The sequence below is a fragment of the Heterodontus francisci genome, chromosome 13 (assembly GCF_036365525.1).
Source record: "Heterodontus francisci isolate sHetFra1 chromosome 13, sHetFra1.hap1, whole genome shotgun sequence".
Classification (NCBI taxonomy): Eukaryota; Metazoa; Chordata; class Chondrichthyes; order Heterodontiformes; family Heterodontidae; genus Heterodontus; species Heterodontus francisci.
Window position 1 is genome coordinate 120,555,445 of NC_090383.1, and position 18,941 is coordinate 120,574,385.

An 18,941-nucleotide genomic window follows, 5' to 3' on the forward strand; every position below is an offset into this window, starting at 1 on the left:
TGAAATAAAAAAACTCGAAATTGCTGGAAATACTTAGCAGGTCAGGTGGCATCTGTTAATGTTTCTGGTCTGTGACCTTTCGTCAGAATACATCAGTGTGTTGATCTTGACTGACTTGTAAACTCAAGGGAGTTGCACTGAGTAAACATGAATGTTCCAGTCTGCTGTTCAGTTACAGTGCTTGGTGATCTGTTGTTGGCAGACAAACACTCTTTTTGGAAGTGTATTCAGTGTCAGGGTTTTGGGCCAGTGGGGGGGAAAGCAGAGTGAAGGTGCATAAAACTGCATGTTAATCTAGCACTAAGTAATTACAGAACAATACTGTCATTTAATGCCGTTTTTCCGATCCTGTTTTATTTTACAAAGAGACTCCTGACAACGCAGCGGCCCGCTGACGTTATTGGTGTGCGCCAAGCTGAACCCATGCACAGCTACATCTTGCCAGGGCTAAGTAGTGCATGTGCGGGATGATGTCATTGCACAGTGCTAACGTCATCGCATATTCATGTCTGTTCCATCTTTGCGCATGTACCATAAAACATCATCGGGTATCCAGTCCCCCACTCGGCTGGAGGAAGCAGCTGAATGGGAGACTTTGAGGCTGGAGCTCTTCCTCACTCCAGACCTCGACGTTTCCTCTCCTCAGCTGCTCGTTCCAGAACTTGCTTCCCCCCCAAAGCCCCCCACCCTGGCAAGCTGCTTGCTCTAGGCCGTGCCGCTTCCCTCATCTCGGCCACTCGCTCCTACATCACCCCTTGCGGCTCGCCTTGCTTCTTCAGGCGCGCATGTAGAATGATGAATGTGGGAGCAAGTGGCCAAGAGGAGGGAAACGGCGCGGCCTATAATTAGCGGCTGGGGGGGGGTGGGGAGCGGGCAACTGACCGGAGAGCGGGGTGACGCAAGCGGGGAACAATTGGCCAGGGAGGTTGGGGAGAGCAGTGAGGCCTGGAGCAAGCAGCTGAGGGGGAGGGAGAGCGGCCAGTGGGGCGAGAGCTAGTAGCTGCTTTCAGGTGAAATCAGTCCTGGTCAGTCATATAAATGAATCACATAACAAATTGGCAGCACATTTTCTACTCTGCCTGATTTTTCTTTACCATCGATCGGGGTGTCAATTCACTATCTTCCAATGGAAGTTCAATCATAAAATTCCTTTTGTATTTAATAGGATTACTGGAATATTATATGGAGTTGAGGATTACAGTTAGTATCCTGTAACTACATAGGAGCATGTTACTGGGCTACCATGCAACTTGATGTAGGGTTAGTTTGTTGGAACGATCTAGCCATGAGCATTTCCTGTGATAAATTGAGCAGCGCCATCTTTAATCCTGGCAGCTGCCGGAACGTCACAGACACTGCCGTTCCAGTTGAGCTTGAATTTGTGCGTGTGCAAGTACTGCGCCACCTAGTGGTTGCATTGTCAGCAAACTCTGCCTTTATTTCATGGTGGCAGTATATCTCCAGAGTGTAAATCAGTTACAGAACCAGGTACTTAAACTGGTTTAGTGACCATTTATCCTACTGGGAGGAGGGATGCAGCTGCTTGGGGAAATAATCCCTCCAGTGCCGTTAGTCCAATGAATCAGGGCCACTAATCGAAAGTAATGCAGGAAGGCATGCCTTGGCTCGCACGAAGTAATGAAGCTGATCCTGTACTGTCATGAGTCAGTCTTCTCTCTGTCTTGTTGGGGTGGATGTTTGTTCATGATGGTACGTTATAGTTTGCTTCTCCCAGTCGAATTGCTCATTCTGGCCTGCTGATCTGTGCCTCCCTTTTTTCTCCCAGTACAACCAGTATAAAACTCCGATGGAGAACATCGGCCTCCAGGATTCGTTGTTGTCCCGTTTTGACCTGCTTTTCATCATGCTGGACCAGATGGATCCAGAACAGGACCGGGCAGTTTCTGAGCATGTGTTGCGAATGCACAGATACCGAGCTACAGGGGAGCAGGATGGAGATGGTAAGTTAAGGAAGTGCTAACAGGGCACTTAGAAAATCATTGTATCAGCATGATTTTCTGGAAGGGAAATCGTGTTTAGTGAATCTTAGTTTTTTAAGGATGTAACTAGCAAGGTAGATAAACCACTGGATGTAGTTTATGTGGATTTTCATTTTCAAAGGCATTCGGTAGGTGCCACATGAAGGACTTTTGCTCAACATAAGGGTTCTTGGGGTTGGGGAAATATATTAACATGAACAGCAGATTGATTAAAGGACAGAAAACAGGAATAAACAGGTCATTTTCAGGTTGGCAGGCTGTTACTGGGGGGGCGGGGAATAGCGGTGTCACAAGGATCACTGCTGGGATTCAACTATTGATGATCTATAATTACTTAAATGAAGGGACTGAGTAACATATATAAGTTTGCAAACAATACAAAGATAGGTGGGAAATTAAGCTATGAAGAAGACACCAGAATGCAAATGGATATAGGTAAGTTAAGTGGGCAAGAAGGTGGCAGATGGAGTATAGTGTGAGGAAAATCCAAGGTGTTCACTTTCCTAGGAAGAATAGAAAAACAGTATATTTTTGGTATTACTGAAAATGGAGATAACAAAGAACAGTACAGCACAGGAACAGGCCATTCGGCCCTCCAAGCCTGCGCCGATCTTGATGCCTGCCTAAACTAAAACCTTCTGCACTTCCGGGGCCCATATCCCTCTATTCCCTTCCTATTCATGTATTTGTCGAGATGTCTCTTAAACGTCGCTATCGTACCTGCTTTCACCACCTCCCCTGGCAGCAAGTTCAGGGCACTCACCACCCTCTGTAAAAAAAAAAACTTGCCTCGCACATCCCCTCTAAACTTTGCCCCTTGCACCTTAAACCTATGTCCCCTAGTAACTGACTCTTCCACCCTGGGAAAAAGCTTCTGACTATCCACTCTGTCCATGCCGCTCATAACTTTGTAAACCTCTATCATGTCGCCCCTCCACCTCCGTCGTTCCAGTGAAAACAATCCGAGTTTTTCCAACCTCTCCTCATAGCTAATGCCCTCCAGACCAGGCAACATCCTGGTAAACCTCTTCTGTACCCTCTCCAAAGCCTCCACGTCCTTCTGGTAGTGTGGCAACCAGAATTGCACGCAATATTCTAAGTGTGGCCTAACTAAGGTTCTGTACAGCTGCAACATGACTTGCCAATTTTTATACTCTGTGCCCCGACCGATGAAGGCAAGCATGCCGTATGCCTTCTTGACTACCTTATCCACCTGCGTTGCCACTTTCAGCGACCTGTGGACCTGTACGCCCAGATCTCTCTGCCTGTCAATACTCCTAAGGGTTCTGCCATTTACTGTATACCTCCCACCTGCATTAGACCTTCCAAAATGCATTACCTCACATTTGTCCGGATTAAACTCCATCTGCCATTTCTCCGCCCAAGTCTCCAACCGATCTGTATCCTCTGACAATGCTCATCATTATCCGCAACTCCACCAACCTTTGTGTCGTCCGCAAACTTACTAATCAGACCAGCTACATTTTCCTCCAAATCATTTATATATACTACAAACAGCAAAGATCCCAGCATTGATCCCTGCGGAACACCACGAGTCACATCCCTCCATTCAGAAAAACACCCATCCACTGATGCCCTCTGTCTTCTAAGACCAAGCCAGTTCTGTATCCATCTTGCCAGCTCACCTCTGATCCCGTGTGACTTCACCTTTTGTACCAGTCTGCCATGCGGGACCTTGTCATAGGCTTTACTAAAGTCCATATAGATAACATCCACTGCCCTTCCTTCATCAATCATCTTCGTCACTTCCTCAAAAAACTCAATCAAATTAGGAAGACACGACCTCCCCTTCACAAAACCATGTCTCTCGCTAATAAGTTCGTTTGTTTCCAAATGGGAGTAAATCTTGTCCCGAATAATCCTCTCTAATAGTTTCCCTACCACTGATGTAAGGCTCACCGGCCTATACTTTCCTGGATTATCCTTGCCACCCTTCTTAAACAAAGGCACAACATTGGCTATTCTCCAGTCCTCTGGGACCTCACCTGTAGCCAATGAGGATGCAAGGATTTCTGTCAAGGCCCCAGCAATTTCTTCCCTTGCCTCCCTCAGTATTCTAGAGTAGATCCCATCAGGCCCTGGGGACTTATCTACCTTAATGCTTTGCAAGACACCCAACACCACCTCCTTTTTGATAATGAGATGACTGAGACTATCTGCTCTCCCTTCCCTAGGCTCATCATCCACCAAGTCCTTCTCTTTGGTGAATACTGATGCAAAGTACTCATTTAGCACTTCGCCCATTTCCTCTGGCTCCACGCATAGATTCCCATCTCTGTCCTTGAGTGGGCCACCCCTTTCCCTGGTTACCCTCTTGCTCTTTATGTATGTATAAAAAGCCTTGGGATTTTCCTTAATCCTGTTTGCCAATGACTTTTCATGACCCCTTTTAGCCCTCCTAACTCCTTGCTTAACTTCCTTCCTACTGTCTTTATATTCCTCAAGTGCTTCCTCTGATCCTAGCCTTCCAGCCCTTACAAATGCTTCCTTTTTCTTTTTGACTAGGCTCACAATATCCCGCATTATCCAAGCTTCCCAAAACTTGCCAAACTTGTCTTTCTTCCTCACAGGAACATGCTGGTCCTGGATTCTAATCAGCTGACGATTGAAAGACTCCCACATGTCAGATGTTGATTTACCCTCAAACAGCCGCCCCCAATCTAAATTCTTCAGTTCCTGCCTAATATTGTTATATTTTGTCAAAGCTTTTCGTCTTGCACTCATCAGGACAATTTGCAAGAACACTAATGTAAGGGAGGCAACAAATTTATACTGTATGAGATTAAAGTGCTGATTTGGTTGGCAAGTGGACTCTGGTAGAGGCATTGCCGTGGAGAATCCACCAGTTTATGGTGACTGACAGTTAACTGCCAAGCTTTGTTTGAAATTTAAAACCAGGCAGCTTGACTCTAGTTTAAATTTCAAATAAAGCTTGGCAGTTAACTGTCAGTCACCATAAACTGGTGGATTCTCCACGGCAATGCCTCTACCAGAGTCCACTTGCCAACCAATCGGCCCCCTCTTCTCACAGTATAAATTTGTTCGTTCCCTTACATTGGTATTCTTGCGATTTTTGTCCTGATGAATGCAAGATGAAAAGCTTTGACAAAATGTCTCTATTTTCAGTAGTACTCAAGTTCTGTACTACCAAATGACTATTTGTATTTCTATTTTTTTAAATGGTGCCAGACTATGAAATGTTGTAGTTCAGATGGGTTGGGTATCCTTGAACATGAAACACAGAAAGTTAACGTGCAGGTACAGCAAGCAATTAGAAAGGCAAATGGTATGTTGGCCATTATTGCAAGGGGGGTTGGGATATAAGATAGTTGCCCTGATTGGAAGACTAGAACTGGGGGCCATAATCTCAGGATGAGAAGTTGACCACTTCGAGTGAGATGAGAAATTTCTTCACTCGGTTATGGGTGCTTGGTCATTGAGTTTCAAGACTGAGATCGATAGATTATTGAACTCCGAATGAAGGGATATTGGGTTGGGGGCTGGGGGGGGAAAGTAGATTCGAGGTTGAAGATCAGCCGTGATCGTATTGAATGGTGGAGCAGGCTCAAGGGACTGTATGGCCTACTCCTGCTCCTTTTTCTTAGTCTCCCACTCCCTCCTCAGAATTGAGGAAAACTATGAAACATGGCTTCATTGAATCCACTGTAACCACAGTCACGTCCATGAATAGGCGATGGGTATGTTGCTACTTGATACTATTCCAGCTTGTCAGTAGCTGGGGAATTGACCTACTGCTTGTGATCTGGGATGTACAGTTAGCGTTTGTAATTGGAGGTTTGGTGGCCTAAAGTGCTTGTTTCAACACTGCTAATCTGAAATGTGATGTTTGTGTGGCCTCTCTTAGCCTTGCCCCTGGGGAGTGCTGTCGATATCCTGGCGACAGAGGACCCCAATGCCACGCAGGAAGAGGAACAGGAACTCCAGATTTACGAAAAGCATGACAACCTTTTACATGGAGCCAAGAGGCGCAAGTAAGTGCCAGCAGAGATTGTCAGCATGCTGTGCGGGCAGGAGTGAGTGTAGAGTAAGCAAGTCAAAAGACTCCAAGGTAACAGGTGTGCACCATCCAGTTATGAGCTTAACATTTTCTGTCAAGTTACTTTTCCATTAAACAGGTTTCAGATTGTTGATTCTTCCCTCTGATATACTCTGCACAACAGCTTATATAATACCTGCCACTAGATGTCACACTTGAAGTTCACAGTCAGTTTGAAACAGGGTTGTGTCCTATCGCCCACTCTGGCATCTTCTCCATGCTCCTGACATTCACCTTCCCTGCAGATATGGAAGTTGTCTACTTGCACACCACGTCAAACAGCAAGTTTTACAATCAAGGCTGAAAGCAAAGACATAAACACATCACGTCCTGATGGAAGAATTCTACACTGGTGCTGCACTAGTTGCTCACACGGAAACTCGGCTACAAAAACTCATGGACTGTCTCTCCCGTGCCTGTAACTTATTCTCCTTGACTATAAGCGTCAAGAAAACTCTGGTCATGGGACAAGGTGTTGCATCTCTGCCCTGATCACAGTAAGTGGCGCAGTGGTTAGCACCGCAGCCTCACAGCCCCAGCGACCCGGGTTCAATTCTGGGTACTGCCTGTGTGGAGTTTGCAAGTTCTCCCTGTGTTTGCGTGGGTTTCCTCCCGGGTGCTCCGGTTTCCTCCCACATGCCAAAGACTTGCAGGTTGATAGGTAAATTGGCCATTATAAATTGCCCCTAGTATAGGTAGGTGGTAGGGAAATATAGGGACAGGTGGGGATGTGGTAGGAATATGGAATTAGTGTCAATGGGTGGTTGATGGTCGGCACAGACTCTGGCCGAAGGGCCTGTTTCAGTGCTGTATCTCTAAAATTAAAACTAAACTAAATAACATCCCACTGGAAGTGGTTAGCAAATTTTGCTACCTTGGGTCCACAGTGACAGACAATCTGTCCCTTGATGCAGAGCTTGTTACACACATGGGGAAAGCAGCAAGTGCCTTTGGCTGACTTGTGAAATACGCATGGTATAACACCACCCTGACCCTTAGGACCAAGCTGATGGTTTATAAGGCCTGTGTTCTCTGCACCTTGCTGTATGAGTCTGAAACATGGGTCATTTACAGCTACCAGGAAAAGAAACTCAATAATTTCCATCTTATTTATTTATTTTATTTAGAGATACAGCACTGAAACAGGCCCTTTGGCCCACCGAGTCTGTGTCGACCAACAACCACCCATTTATACTAATCCTACATTAATCCCATATTCCTACCACATCCCCACAATTTCCCTACCACCTACTTATACTAGGGGCAATTTATAATGGCCAATTTACCTATCAACCTGCAAGTCTTTGGCTGTGGGAGGAAACTGGAGCACCCGGCGAAAACCCATGCGGTCACAGGGAGAACTTGCAAACTCCGCACAGGCAGTACCCAGAATTGAACACTGGTTGCTGGAGCTGTGAGGCTGCGGTGCTAACCACTGCGCCACTGTTTGCGGTGCACTATGGGTGTATCCTGGCAGGACAAAATCACAAATGTGGCAGTCCTCTCAAAGGCAGAGCTCCCAAGTGCATTGGCACTAATCAAACAGAGGCGGCTTCAGTGGATCGGACACATCCGCAGGATGGAAGACGGTTGCATACCCAAGGACCTTCTGTATGGCAGGGGTCAGACGACCAGGGGGGCGCCCAAAGCTCCGTTTCAGGGATGCTTGTAAGCGTGACATGAAGGCTCTAAATGTCGACTATTGCACTTGGAAGTTACTAGCTGGCAAGAGAGGGAAATGGCGACACATCTTGTGAACTGGTGTGCACTACCACGATGACCAGTTGCAACAGCAGCTTGGCGACAGGCGCCAACATCAAAAACAACAACTCACAGCATCACTTGGCAGCTTCACATGTAGCACTTGTGGCAGAACCTCCCTCTCAAGGATTGGCCTTCACAGCTGTTAGCAAAGGTGCACCAAGAGAAGATACCCCACCTAAATGGATTGTTTACTGTGTGTCCATCATCTCTAGCCGGAAGGATGCCAATCCGGTGTACTATCACCTGCCACTAGATGTCACACTTGAAGCTGTCAGTTTGATATGTAGTCAATATGCAGAAAGCATGCAAAAACAGAACATCACAACTGAATCAACTCACTGACCTTTCAGCATTGGGACCTGGGATCAACTCCAGTATAGAAGGATGGAAGCAAATTCCTGGGAATCTGTATGAAGGTGGGGAGGGGGCAGTGATCTAAGGAATGTCATTTTTAAAATTCTATATTGGAGATGCAGAGAAGGGAGCGAGCAGCTTGTAATGTGGGCTCCTGTTCTGAGGAGAGAGTTGGATTTTTATTCTGGCCATTTGATGAAGTATCTGGTCAGTATGAAGCAGTTATTAAGTAATTGAATATTACTAAGCATCTGTAGGTTTTTCACTATTCTTCAGAATTGAGTCTTATCTTCGGCACGTGGCTGGTAAGACCATCTTTGGAATATTGAGAGCAGTTTTGGCTACCCAACTTTCTGAAGGGTGCAGGCGCTTAAGGGAAAGTGCTGAGGATGTTACTGGGACATGAGACTCTTGAATTGAGATGTCACTAAACTGAACTTGTTTTATATGGAAAGTTTGTGAGGAGATGTGATCTTTGATCACAGACTGAGCAGAAGGATTCCTTCCCCTAATAGCAGCTGATTCTAGGAACACTGCAACAAAAGGAGCTGAAGGAATATTGAGTTGGAAACAGAAACACCTGTATGGGACGTATTGCTATCATTTATTGAATTGGATTGAATGTTTGAACAATCATTGGCTGTGATATTTGTTTTAAGATGTTGACTGAATTTGTTGAATCTGTTTACTTTCTCCTGAATTCGTGGGAAGCTGCTCTCTAGAATTAGACTGACTTATCCTGTGTTTATGCTGAGAGTGTGATATTACAAATGTTTCCATTTGTTCTTGTCAAATACAAAAGGTATAACCTGAGCTTCCGTGAGTTCTGAGAATGTCCTGTTGTGGCTCTAATAATGAAACGTGACTCTAATAAAGAAACCACATAAAAGGCCTTTGTAATTCTGATGCACCACAGCCTGTGATAGAACTCCTTCAGTTGGAATCCCTGTCTAATAGTGAAGTGAAGTGATTTGTGTACTGTCCATCTTGAGTACATAACTGGCTAAACTTGTGTATAACCACGTGTTGCATTTAATACGGTGTATCGAAAGGCACTATTATGTTGATTTAAATTGAAGGAACTTCTGACAATTAAGTTTATTTGGTTGTGAGCTGCAGGGTAATATTGAGTACTGCAGACAGGGCAGCTGTTGTGGCAGTGCTGTTGGTATCAGGTGCAATGTGCACTTTTGGAATGGATTCCCTTATCAAAACTGCATCTTAGCTGGGCTTCCTTATCCTTGGCCAGCCCCATCTTGGTGGGAAATCTCTGTGCAGCTGCTTTGTTTGTGTGGTGGTAGTGCAGTATAACAGCTTGCATTTTATAAAATGTCCCAAATACTTCACCGGCAAAATCAAACAAAGGAGATATTGGGCTGGAAAATTGGTGAAAGAGGCAGGTTTTAAGAAGGTGGGGCCCAGGTGGCTGAGGAAATGACCAACAGCAGTGGAGTGAAGGGAGGGAGTTGCACAAATGGCCAGAGTTTGAGCAATGGGCAGTACAGGAGGGATTGGAGGGTTGGAGGGGTGAGTCCTTGGAGTGATTTAAATACAAGGCTGAGAATTTTAAATGTGAAATTGGGGGACCAGGAGACTGCGTAGCTCAGCTAGCACAACACTGATGGCTGACTGGGATATGCTGCAGGATACGATGAGGGCAGCAAAGTTCTGGATGAACTGAAGTTTATAGAGAGTATGAGGTGCTGGCCAGGACAACATTGGAATATTCAAGTCTGGAAGTAACAAACTCACAGCTGAGTGCTTTAGCAGCAGATGAGCTGATGTAAGTCTGGGTAATGTTATAGAGGTAGTCATAGATGTTGCCTGAACGTTGACCTAATCTGTAAGCTTGTCATGATATTGGGTGGAATGTTGTTTTATTCCCAGCACAGAAGCCTTAATTGCAAAAATGGTGTAATCGGGAATTTCCTTGCGTGTAATGGGATCCGACTGCCTGTGATGGGACCCCTATTTAGGTCAGCTTGTTAACTTGCATAAAGCCTGCTACATTTCTGTATACAGCCTGTATAACTTGTATGACTTTTATGACGTTTATTGTGGGCAGTGGTTGAGATGAATGTATTTTCGTGTGAAAGATGATTGAAGTGTTTGTGGCAGTAATTTGTAGGCCACGCTAGTTTCCTTGTGAAAATAGATTTCCATCCGCAATCTGAGTGTGTTAGTGCAGGAAAAAAAGCATTTTGCGACCTTATTTCTAAAACTCATTTTTAAACATGCCTTTGTATCTGTTCAATGGGGGTGGAGGTTTTGGAGATTAGAACATTTCTGTTTTGATGCGAAAGGGACTATTTAACTTCACCCGCGAGTCAAGACACTGGCTGGGGTGCAGTGCTTTCATACCCCACCCAATTTTACACTGAAGTTAATGAAGAATAATATTGAATTTGGTGTAAATGCAGCGTTCCATCTGATTCCGTAGATTTCCCGCCTAGCGAGTTAGGTTAAGATTTCTCCCTGAAAGGTTCTGCATCCAGCACAGGATGGAGCCCCATTTACACTGTTCCGTGAATATGCCTTTAACTGCAGTGTCACAGTATCTATTTAGAGATACAGCACTGAAACAGGCCCTTCGGCCCACCGAATCTGTGCCAACCATCAACCACCTATTTATACCATTCCTACATTAATCCTATATTCTTACCACATCCCCACAATTCCCCTACCTATACTAGGGGCAATTTATAATGGCCAATTTACCTATCAACCTGCAAGTCTTTGGTGGTGGGAGGAAACCGGAGCACCCGGTGAAAACCCACGCGGTCACAGGGAGAACTTGCAAACTCCACACAGGCAGTATCCAGAATCGAACCCGGGTTGCTGGAGCTGAGGCTGCAGTGCTAACCAGTGTGCCACCTTGCTCTCATGACATATCTACATTCCTACAAAAGGCACAATCGAGGCCTCTGAAGCAGCACTGCGAGTTTAGGGTCAGTTTACTTGAAGTTAGTTAGTTTTGACTAGTAGTCAGCAAAGAGCAGGTTTAAAATTCTCAAACTTTTCTGCAACTTTGGGAAGGAGGCTTTTGTCCCATTCATTTGCGTGAGATAAAAATTCCACCCTTGCACCGAATGTGAAAGGACTATGCTGAAATGAACTTAGTGTCCAGCCACCTGAAATGTGTGCAGTTTTGTTTTCATGAGTTTGGCCAAAGTCTAGAATCAGAATATTCCAGCTCAGAAACAGGACATTTGGTCCATCAGAAATGCACAGTAGTTTTCTTTGCAAGCTAGCTAGCCTGAACCCACTCACCATACCCTTTAGCTATCTCATTTCCTTGTGAAAGTGCATTTTGACTTTGCTTCAGTAATGGCCTGTGGCAGAACTATTTTAATCACATGACATGCAGAAGTGTTTCTAATCACTTCTTGTGATAAACTTGTGCCTTGCTGTTCTCAACAGCTAAAGGAAGCAATGCATTTTATCTCATCTTAACCCTTGGTAATCTTGAATCTCTCTGGTCAATCCTCTGCCTTTTTCAGTGGAACTAGCTGTAATTTCTCAAGTCTCTCCATTCTGAATGTGTCAGAAGTTTGTGATTTCAAACCTTACTCAAGTATTTTACTATTTTAAACTTGAAAACAGGCAAAATGAGGGCATAAAAGCAGAGCTAGCACAAGTGAACTGACAGGTTAAGGGATAGTTCAATAGAGGTGCAGTGGCAGACATTTAAGGGGATATTTCAAAGCACACAGAATGGAGACATTCCAAGGGGGGGAACCGCCATCTGTAATTAACTTAAAGATAGTATCAGACTTAAAGAAAAAGCATATAATTGTGCAAGGATGTTCTTTCAATACCCTAGTGAATGTACAGTGCACCTGTTCCATTGCTTTATGCCCTTTCTACAGTGGGCTGCCATAAACCGTACTCTAGTCCCGTGCATGTGCCTTTTTTATATTTAATATTACTTGGGGCACATTAGAATTGCTGCAATTGTAAGTGACAAGTTCAGGGAATACCACAGCAAAATACTGCGGATGCTGGAAATCTGAAACAAAAAATGCTGGAAATACTCAGCAGGTCTGGCAGTTCTGATGAAATATCACAGACCTGAAACATTAACTCTGTTTTTCTCAAATTCGGGAATACATTCTACTTAACACTCTGCTGGATTTCTGTAGTACTGTTGTGATGTATTTTCACAAGGAAATTAAATATTTGCTTGAAAAAGAATATTAAAGGGTATGGAGACTGAGTAGGAGAGTGAGATCATACTAGGCAGCTCATATTTTTCTTCATCTCAGTGCAGATTTGATTCTGAATGCCCTGTTTCTGCGCAGCAGCATTCTATGATTCTGGATTACCGGATTATTCTACTTACAAAGGGTGCAGTGGTTAACTGCCAGATGATGGAGTGTGACTGTGGGAGGAGTGGCGCAATTGAAAGCTTCCTGGAAATGAGTGATGCAACTAAGTGTGCTCAGTGGTATTGTGATTTTTATTCTGAAACTCCTTTGAAGTGGAAATTCAAAGTGTCCTAGAATGTTGGGATTCTCTACTCAATGTTCCAGTGCCCCTCCACCCCCCCCCCCCCCCCCCCCAAGCTCTTTCTCTGTGCACTGACTCTGTGGGTTCACACTTTTTTTCTCACTCAATCTCTCAGTGCTGTATTTTTTCTTTTCTGTTCTTTCTCCTCTCCCTCCTGCACCCCAGCCCCAAAGAAAGTTATACTTTCTGGATACTCTATTACTCCAATATGTCATAAATTGTCAGGCTTGCAGATGAAAAGTCCATTTGCTTTGAAGATGGTGTTCCCTATATTCCGATCATTTACCTGAACTAAAGTGGGCCTAGCATGGACCCCTGTGGTATAACACTTCCCTTCTTCAATCTGAGGAACATCCATTTACTCAACTCTATTTCCGGTCAGTCAACAAATATCGAACCATGCTGTTACATTTGTTTCAGCTTCCTTGAAACAGCTTCTTGAAAATCCATAATATGCTAATCTGCATTCCTTTTATCTATCCAATCAATCCACTTTTCAGACAACTCTTAAATTTTGCAAACATACTTGCCTTTAACAGTTCTATTAACTATCCTTGACCAGCCCATACAGTTTAAATATTCACTAATTTTATATTGGAATTGCCACCAACTGACCTATAGTTGGCTCTTCTACCCCTTGAATGAGATGATGATTCAATTCCTTCACTCTCCATTAAATTGATTTTAATTTATATCTACTAATATTCCAGCTCCTTCACTCAGTACTAAAAGTATTTCATTGATTAGTACAAAATAAAACATGGGAAAATTACTAGGCTGTGATTTGATATTCAAGTATAGTTTGACATTTAATTACATATATCAACTGAACAAAACAGGAACGATAATGTACATCTGACTAGTTTTAGTACAGGTACTGTGACTTGCTTTGTGCAAAAAGAATGATAGCAGCAGTGGAATCTAAGCCACTGATGTGCAGTGTGGTTTAAATAAAGCACAGTCTGCATCTGTTTATCAGATTGTAAAGTGCTGAGCAGACAACCGTACATCCTCTGGGCCAGCAGCACAGACTGAGTCACCTCATGTTCTGGGCAGTGGGTTACTGTGGCATGGGTTGGCTTTCAAATCTTGGGTTGTCTCGCCATCAGAGCCTTGATTCAGAATAAGTAATCAACATCTATTCCAAAATCATTTAACGTGGCTGTACATTTGGGGATCGGGGGAGGGGGGTGATTGTTGGGGTTACAAACTTAAAATAGTTTTCACCTGGACTGAATGATTACGTCAAGGAACCAGCTGGGAGGGGTTATTGACTCATGATGAATAGGAGGCCATTTGACCCATAAGGTCAGCGTTAGGTCTTTCGAAGAACAATCCAGATACTCTCACTTCCCATATCTCGACAATATTTTCTCTTTCAAGTGTTCAGCCAATTCCCTTTTGAAGGCTACTATTTAAAGGGTTAGTGGATACATAATTAGGCAATACATTCCAAATCCTAACCACTCATTGCTTTAAAGTTTTGTTCTTAATGTTGCCCCTGGTTCTTTTGCCAGTCATCTTAAATCTGTGTCCTCAGGCTATCAGCCCTTTAGCCATTGGAAACAATTTCTCTTTATTAGCTCTCTCTTAAATATCTCGTGTCAAAGCTCCTCTAAATCTTCACTGCGCTATGGAGAACAATCTAACATCAGTGGAGAGAATTGATCTCAGTGTATCATCAGTTATTTTTCTACTTACTTTATAATTAGGTCCCTGGTGTTGTTGAGCTCAAACTTCCCCAGACCTTTTTCCATGTGAAGTTCAGAGACGGTCTCAGCCAAAACATATTCTCTCCACAGGTGCTGACTGACCTCTTTCTGTTTCCTGTTCTCTTTATTGTATAGTATTTACAGCACAGAAGTAGACCATTCGGTCCAGCAGGTCCGTGCTGGTGTTAATGCTCCACACTGGTCCACTCCACCCCATTCATGTAACCCCATCCATATATCCTTATATTAATTTCTTCCTCATGTCCTTATCTAGCTTCCCTTTTAAATGTATCTGCTATTTGCCTCTACCACTCATTGTGGTAATGAGTTTCACATTTGCACCTCGTTCCTTGAATTCCTTGCTGGATTTTATTAACTATATCTTTTAAATGTATGCCCCTAGTTCTGGTCTCCCCCACAAGTGGAAACTTCTTCTCAGTGTTTGGTATATTCGAGGCAGAGAACAATAAATTTTTGGATCCTAAGGGAATCAAGGAACACGAGGATCAGATGGGAATGTGGAGTTGAGGTGGAAGATCAGCCATGATCTTACTGAATGGCAAAGCAGCTCAAGAGGCCGTATGGCTTGATCCTGCTCCTATTTCTTATGCTCTTACCCGATCGAATCCTTTCATAATCGTAAAGACCTGCATCAGGTCGCTGTGGAAGAGCTGCACTGGTTTCAACATTAGAGCCGTTAAACTCGGACAGATTGCACTCGTCCTTCTGGAAATCTGTTGTATTCCAGTTCTCCCACAGGGTCTGCATTCTGTAAGTGTGAGCACAGGTGGACACATTGGGCATGAGGTGGCCCTTTTCATCTTCATAAGGGGGCTTAGTTACAGTTGAAATCTCAACTTTATTCTTGGTAGCAAAATGTAGCTTCCACGGTCTGCCCCACACCTCTGGGAGCCTACGTGCTGTGATTGGGGGTAGAGTGTAACAGGATTAACAGTTAACCTTGTACTGAATTAATTGCACCGACGGTTGGATGCCACAACCTCCGATCCACTTGCTAGTTGGCAAAACACTGCACTGAGGATGAAACGAATCACTGATTTATTTATTGGGATTTGAGCTGCACACAAGCTAAAGAATATGTCACCATATTGAGCTGAAGAGGTGTAAAACAATCAGAATTGAAGCGCTTGGAGTATCGTGAACAGTTCTGGTCTCCAGATTATAAAAAGGATATGGAGGCATGGGAGAAGGTGCAAATCAGATTTACTAGAATGATACCAGAACAGAGCTTCTACACATCAGGAAAGATTGATTAGGCTGGAGCCCTTTTCTCTGGAATAGAGAAGGCTGAGTGAGACCTGGCTTGTTCTGATAAAATACTGGGAACAAACTGCCTTTAAATAGGTGCTTTTTAATTGCTGTGCTTGGTGCAGATTTTTTTTAATGAGCAATGAATTAAAGTAAGGGACTTTGGGTAGTGCAGTGAGTTAAGCACACTGCTGTTGATACCGAGGAAACCTGGGCTCATCTTCAAGCCAATCTTAGATTAGATTAGATTAGATTAGAGATACAGCACTGAAACAGGCCCTTCGGCCCACCGAGTCTGTGCCGACCATCAACCACCCATTTATACTAATCCTACACTAATCCCATATTCCTACCAAACATCCCCACCTGTTCCTATATTTCCCTACCACCTACCTATACTAGTGACAATTTATAATGGCGGAGTTTGCAAGTTCTCCCTGTGTCTGCGTGGGTTTTCTCCGGGTGCTCCGGTTTCCTCCCACAAGCCAAAAGACTTGCAGGTTGGTAGGTAAATTGGCCATTATAAATTGTCACTAGTATAGGTAGGTGGTAGGGAAATATAGGGACAGGTGGGGATGTTTGGTAGGAATATGGGATTAGTGTAGGATTAGTATAAATGGGTGGTTGATGGTCGGCACAGACTCGGTGGGCCGAAGGGCCTGTTTCAGTGCTGTATCTCTAATCTAATCTAATCTAATCTAATTTACCTATCAACCTGCAAGTCTTTTGGCTTGTGGGAGGAAACCGGAGCACCCGGAGAAAACCCACGCAGACACAGGGAGAACTTGCAAACTCCACACAGGCAGTACCCAGATTCGAACCCGGGTCCCTGGAGCTGTGAGGCTGCAGTGCTAACTGGTTGTGAAGATCCTAAAGGCAAAAAAAAATGCACAGTGGTGCAGTGGTTAGCACCACAGCCTCACAGCTCCAGCAATCCGGGTTCGGTTCTGGGTACTGTCTGTGCGGAGTTTTCAGGTTCTCCCTGTGACCGTGTGGGTTTCTGCCGGGTGCTCTGGTTTCCTCCCACAGCCAAAGACTTGCAGGTTGATAGGTAAATTGGCCATTGTAAATTGCCCCTTGTGTGGGTAGGCTAGTGGTGGGGATGTTGTAGGTAATATGGGATTGGTATAAATGGATGTTTGTTGGTCGGAACAGACTCGGGACGAAGGGCCTGTTTCAGTGCTGTATCTCTCTATGACTCTTAAAAACATGGGAGTTGGAAAGATAGGAACAGGAGAAGACCATTCAGACCCTCAAACCTTTTCCACTATTCTATTAGATTGTGGCTGATCTGTACCTCAACTCCATTTTCCTGCTTTTTTTCCATATCTCTCATTATCCTCAACTAATAAAAATCTGCCAACCTCAGTCTTGACAACTTCACTTGGGGCAACCTGCATTGCCTTTTGGGGAGCAGTTTGAGATTTCCACTAAGCTTTGTGTGAACAAAGTACTTCCTGACTTTACTCAATTTTAATTAAAATTAGCAGCATACCTGTGTGGGTCAGAGGCTTCAGGATTGCTGCTGTGAGATATCACACTGGAGCCAAGGATTCTGGAGCTGGAGTTCAACACTTCCCCCCTGCTCTCATGCCCACATATCTGTCCTGGGCTGGCTGCAGTGTTCCAATGAACATCAACGCAAGCTCGAGGAACAGCATCTCATTTACAGATTAGGCAAGCTACAGCCTACTGGACTGAACATTGAGTTCAATAATTTTAGAGCATGATGGGCCCCCTTTTTTATTTTATTTTCATTTTTTTAACCATGTGCCTGCCTACTTTTTTCATGTTTGTGCTTTTGGCCAGGGCTGTTCATTTTTCTATCAATTAACACCCTCTCTGCACTAACACATTGTCTTTCAGCACACCATTAATAGACCCTTTGCTTCATGACCTTCCTGTCAGTTATTCTCTGTGACCCTCTGTCCTATCAACGCCTTTCTTTTTGTTATCTCTTGCTCCTCCCCTGCTTTATTTGCTTAAAAGCTATTACATTTCCAACCTTTGCTGGTTCTGATGAAAGGTCATTGACTTGAAACATTAAAATAAAAGCAAAATACTGCAGATGCTGGAAATCTGAAATAAAAACAAGAAATGCTGGAACCACTCAGCAGGTCTGGCAGCATCTGTGGAAAGAGAAGCAGAGTTAACGTTTCGGGTCAGTGACCCTTCTTATGACTTGAAACATTAACTCTGCTTCTCTCTCCACATATACAACCAGACCTGCTGAGTGTTTCCAGCATTTTTTGTTTTTATTTCTGGAATTAACATTGCTCTTGAGTATATTAACTAGCTACACAGTAATTAGCCAGGCTGTCTTGTCAATTCTCTCAACCATTGAAAAATTAGGATGCTTTAAGGCCACAACACGGTCGTGCTATACAAGTGTTTTCCAATACATTAGCCAGTAGCCACACCTGGCTAATTGGGAATCCAAATATGGCTCGTATTTCCGATTAGTAAATGAGTAATACAGACTGTCACTGGGCATGTGATCTCAGTACTGTTTTAAGAGACTTGATATCTCCTATGCTTTCTATTCGTGGTCCCCTCAACATGCTGTAAACCACTACTTCATTGTTGCTCTTAATCTCATTGTGTTTACTCCCCTCCTAATCTGGTAATTTGTGGGTTACCATTAGAAAACACGTGGTGACGTTAAAACTGCTGGGTTGCCCTGCAACATCGAGAGCCGAAGGGCCTGTACTGCGCTGTAATGTTCTATGTTCTAAAACCCCCAACTAGTTCAGATAAAGGAAGCTGTCACCTTGACCTGATGAGATCCAGCCCCAGACTGGTTGACTCCTGCTGCCTTCAGGGTAACTAAGGATGGGCAATAAACATTGCCTTGTCATTGCTGCTCACATTCCTAATAAATCTAACTGGCGGTGATAACCACATGACCTTCCTAATTATGTTGCAGAGAGAAGATTGTCAGCATGGAGTTCATGCGCAAGTACATCCATGTTGCAAAGATTGTCAAACCTGTGCTCACGTCTGAGGCGGCAAATTACATTGCGGAGGAATATTCCAGTCTGCGCAGTCAAGACCAGATGAGTTCCGATGTTGCTCGGGTGTGTGGACTTTGTTTAATTTTATCATTGGCTTTTCATAAAGTACTTCTTGGTGCAGCTATTTCACATATAGATGTGTTTTCACATTTTGCGTATGTTTTAGTATAATCACATCTTGCAGATGACCTAAAGATTGGCCATGTGGTTAATAGCTGTAGGCTGCAGGAAGATATTGATG

General features: G+C 44.0%; 1 protein-coding gene across 1 annotated transcript in view; it reads left to right on the plus strand.

Moving 5' to 3' along the window:
• Nucleotides 1–18,941, plus strand: part of LOC137376662 (zygotic DNA replication licensing factor mcm3-like) — a 44,829-nt gene that overhangs the window by 14,949 nt on the left and 10,939 nt on the right. Inside the window, exons 10-12 of the mRNA XM_068045637.1 lie at nucleotides 1,787–1,961; nucleotides 5,887–6,013; nucleotides 18,613–18,763. Of these exons, the coding sequence (XP_067901738.1) occupies nucleotides 1,787–1,961; nucleotides 5,887–6,013; nucleotides 18,613–18,763 (453 nt within the window). The remainder of the gene's footprint in view (nucleotides 1–1,786; nucleotides 1,962–5,886; nucleotides 6,014–18,612; nucleotides 18,764–18,941) is intronic.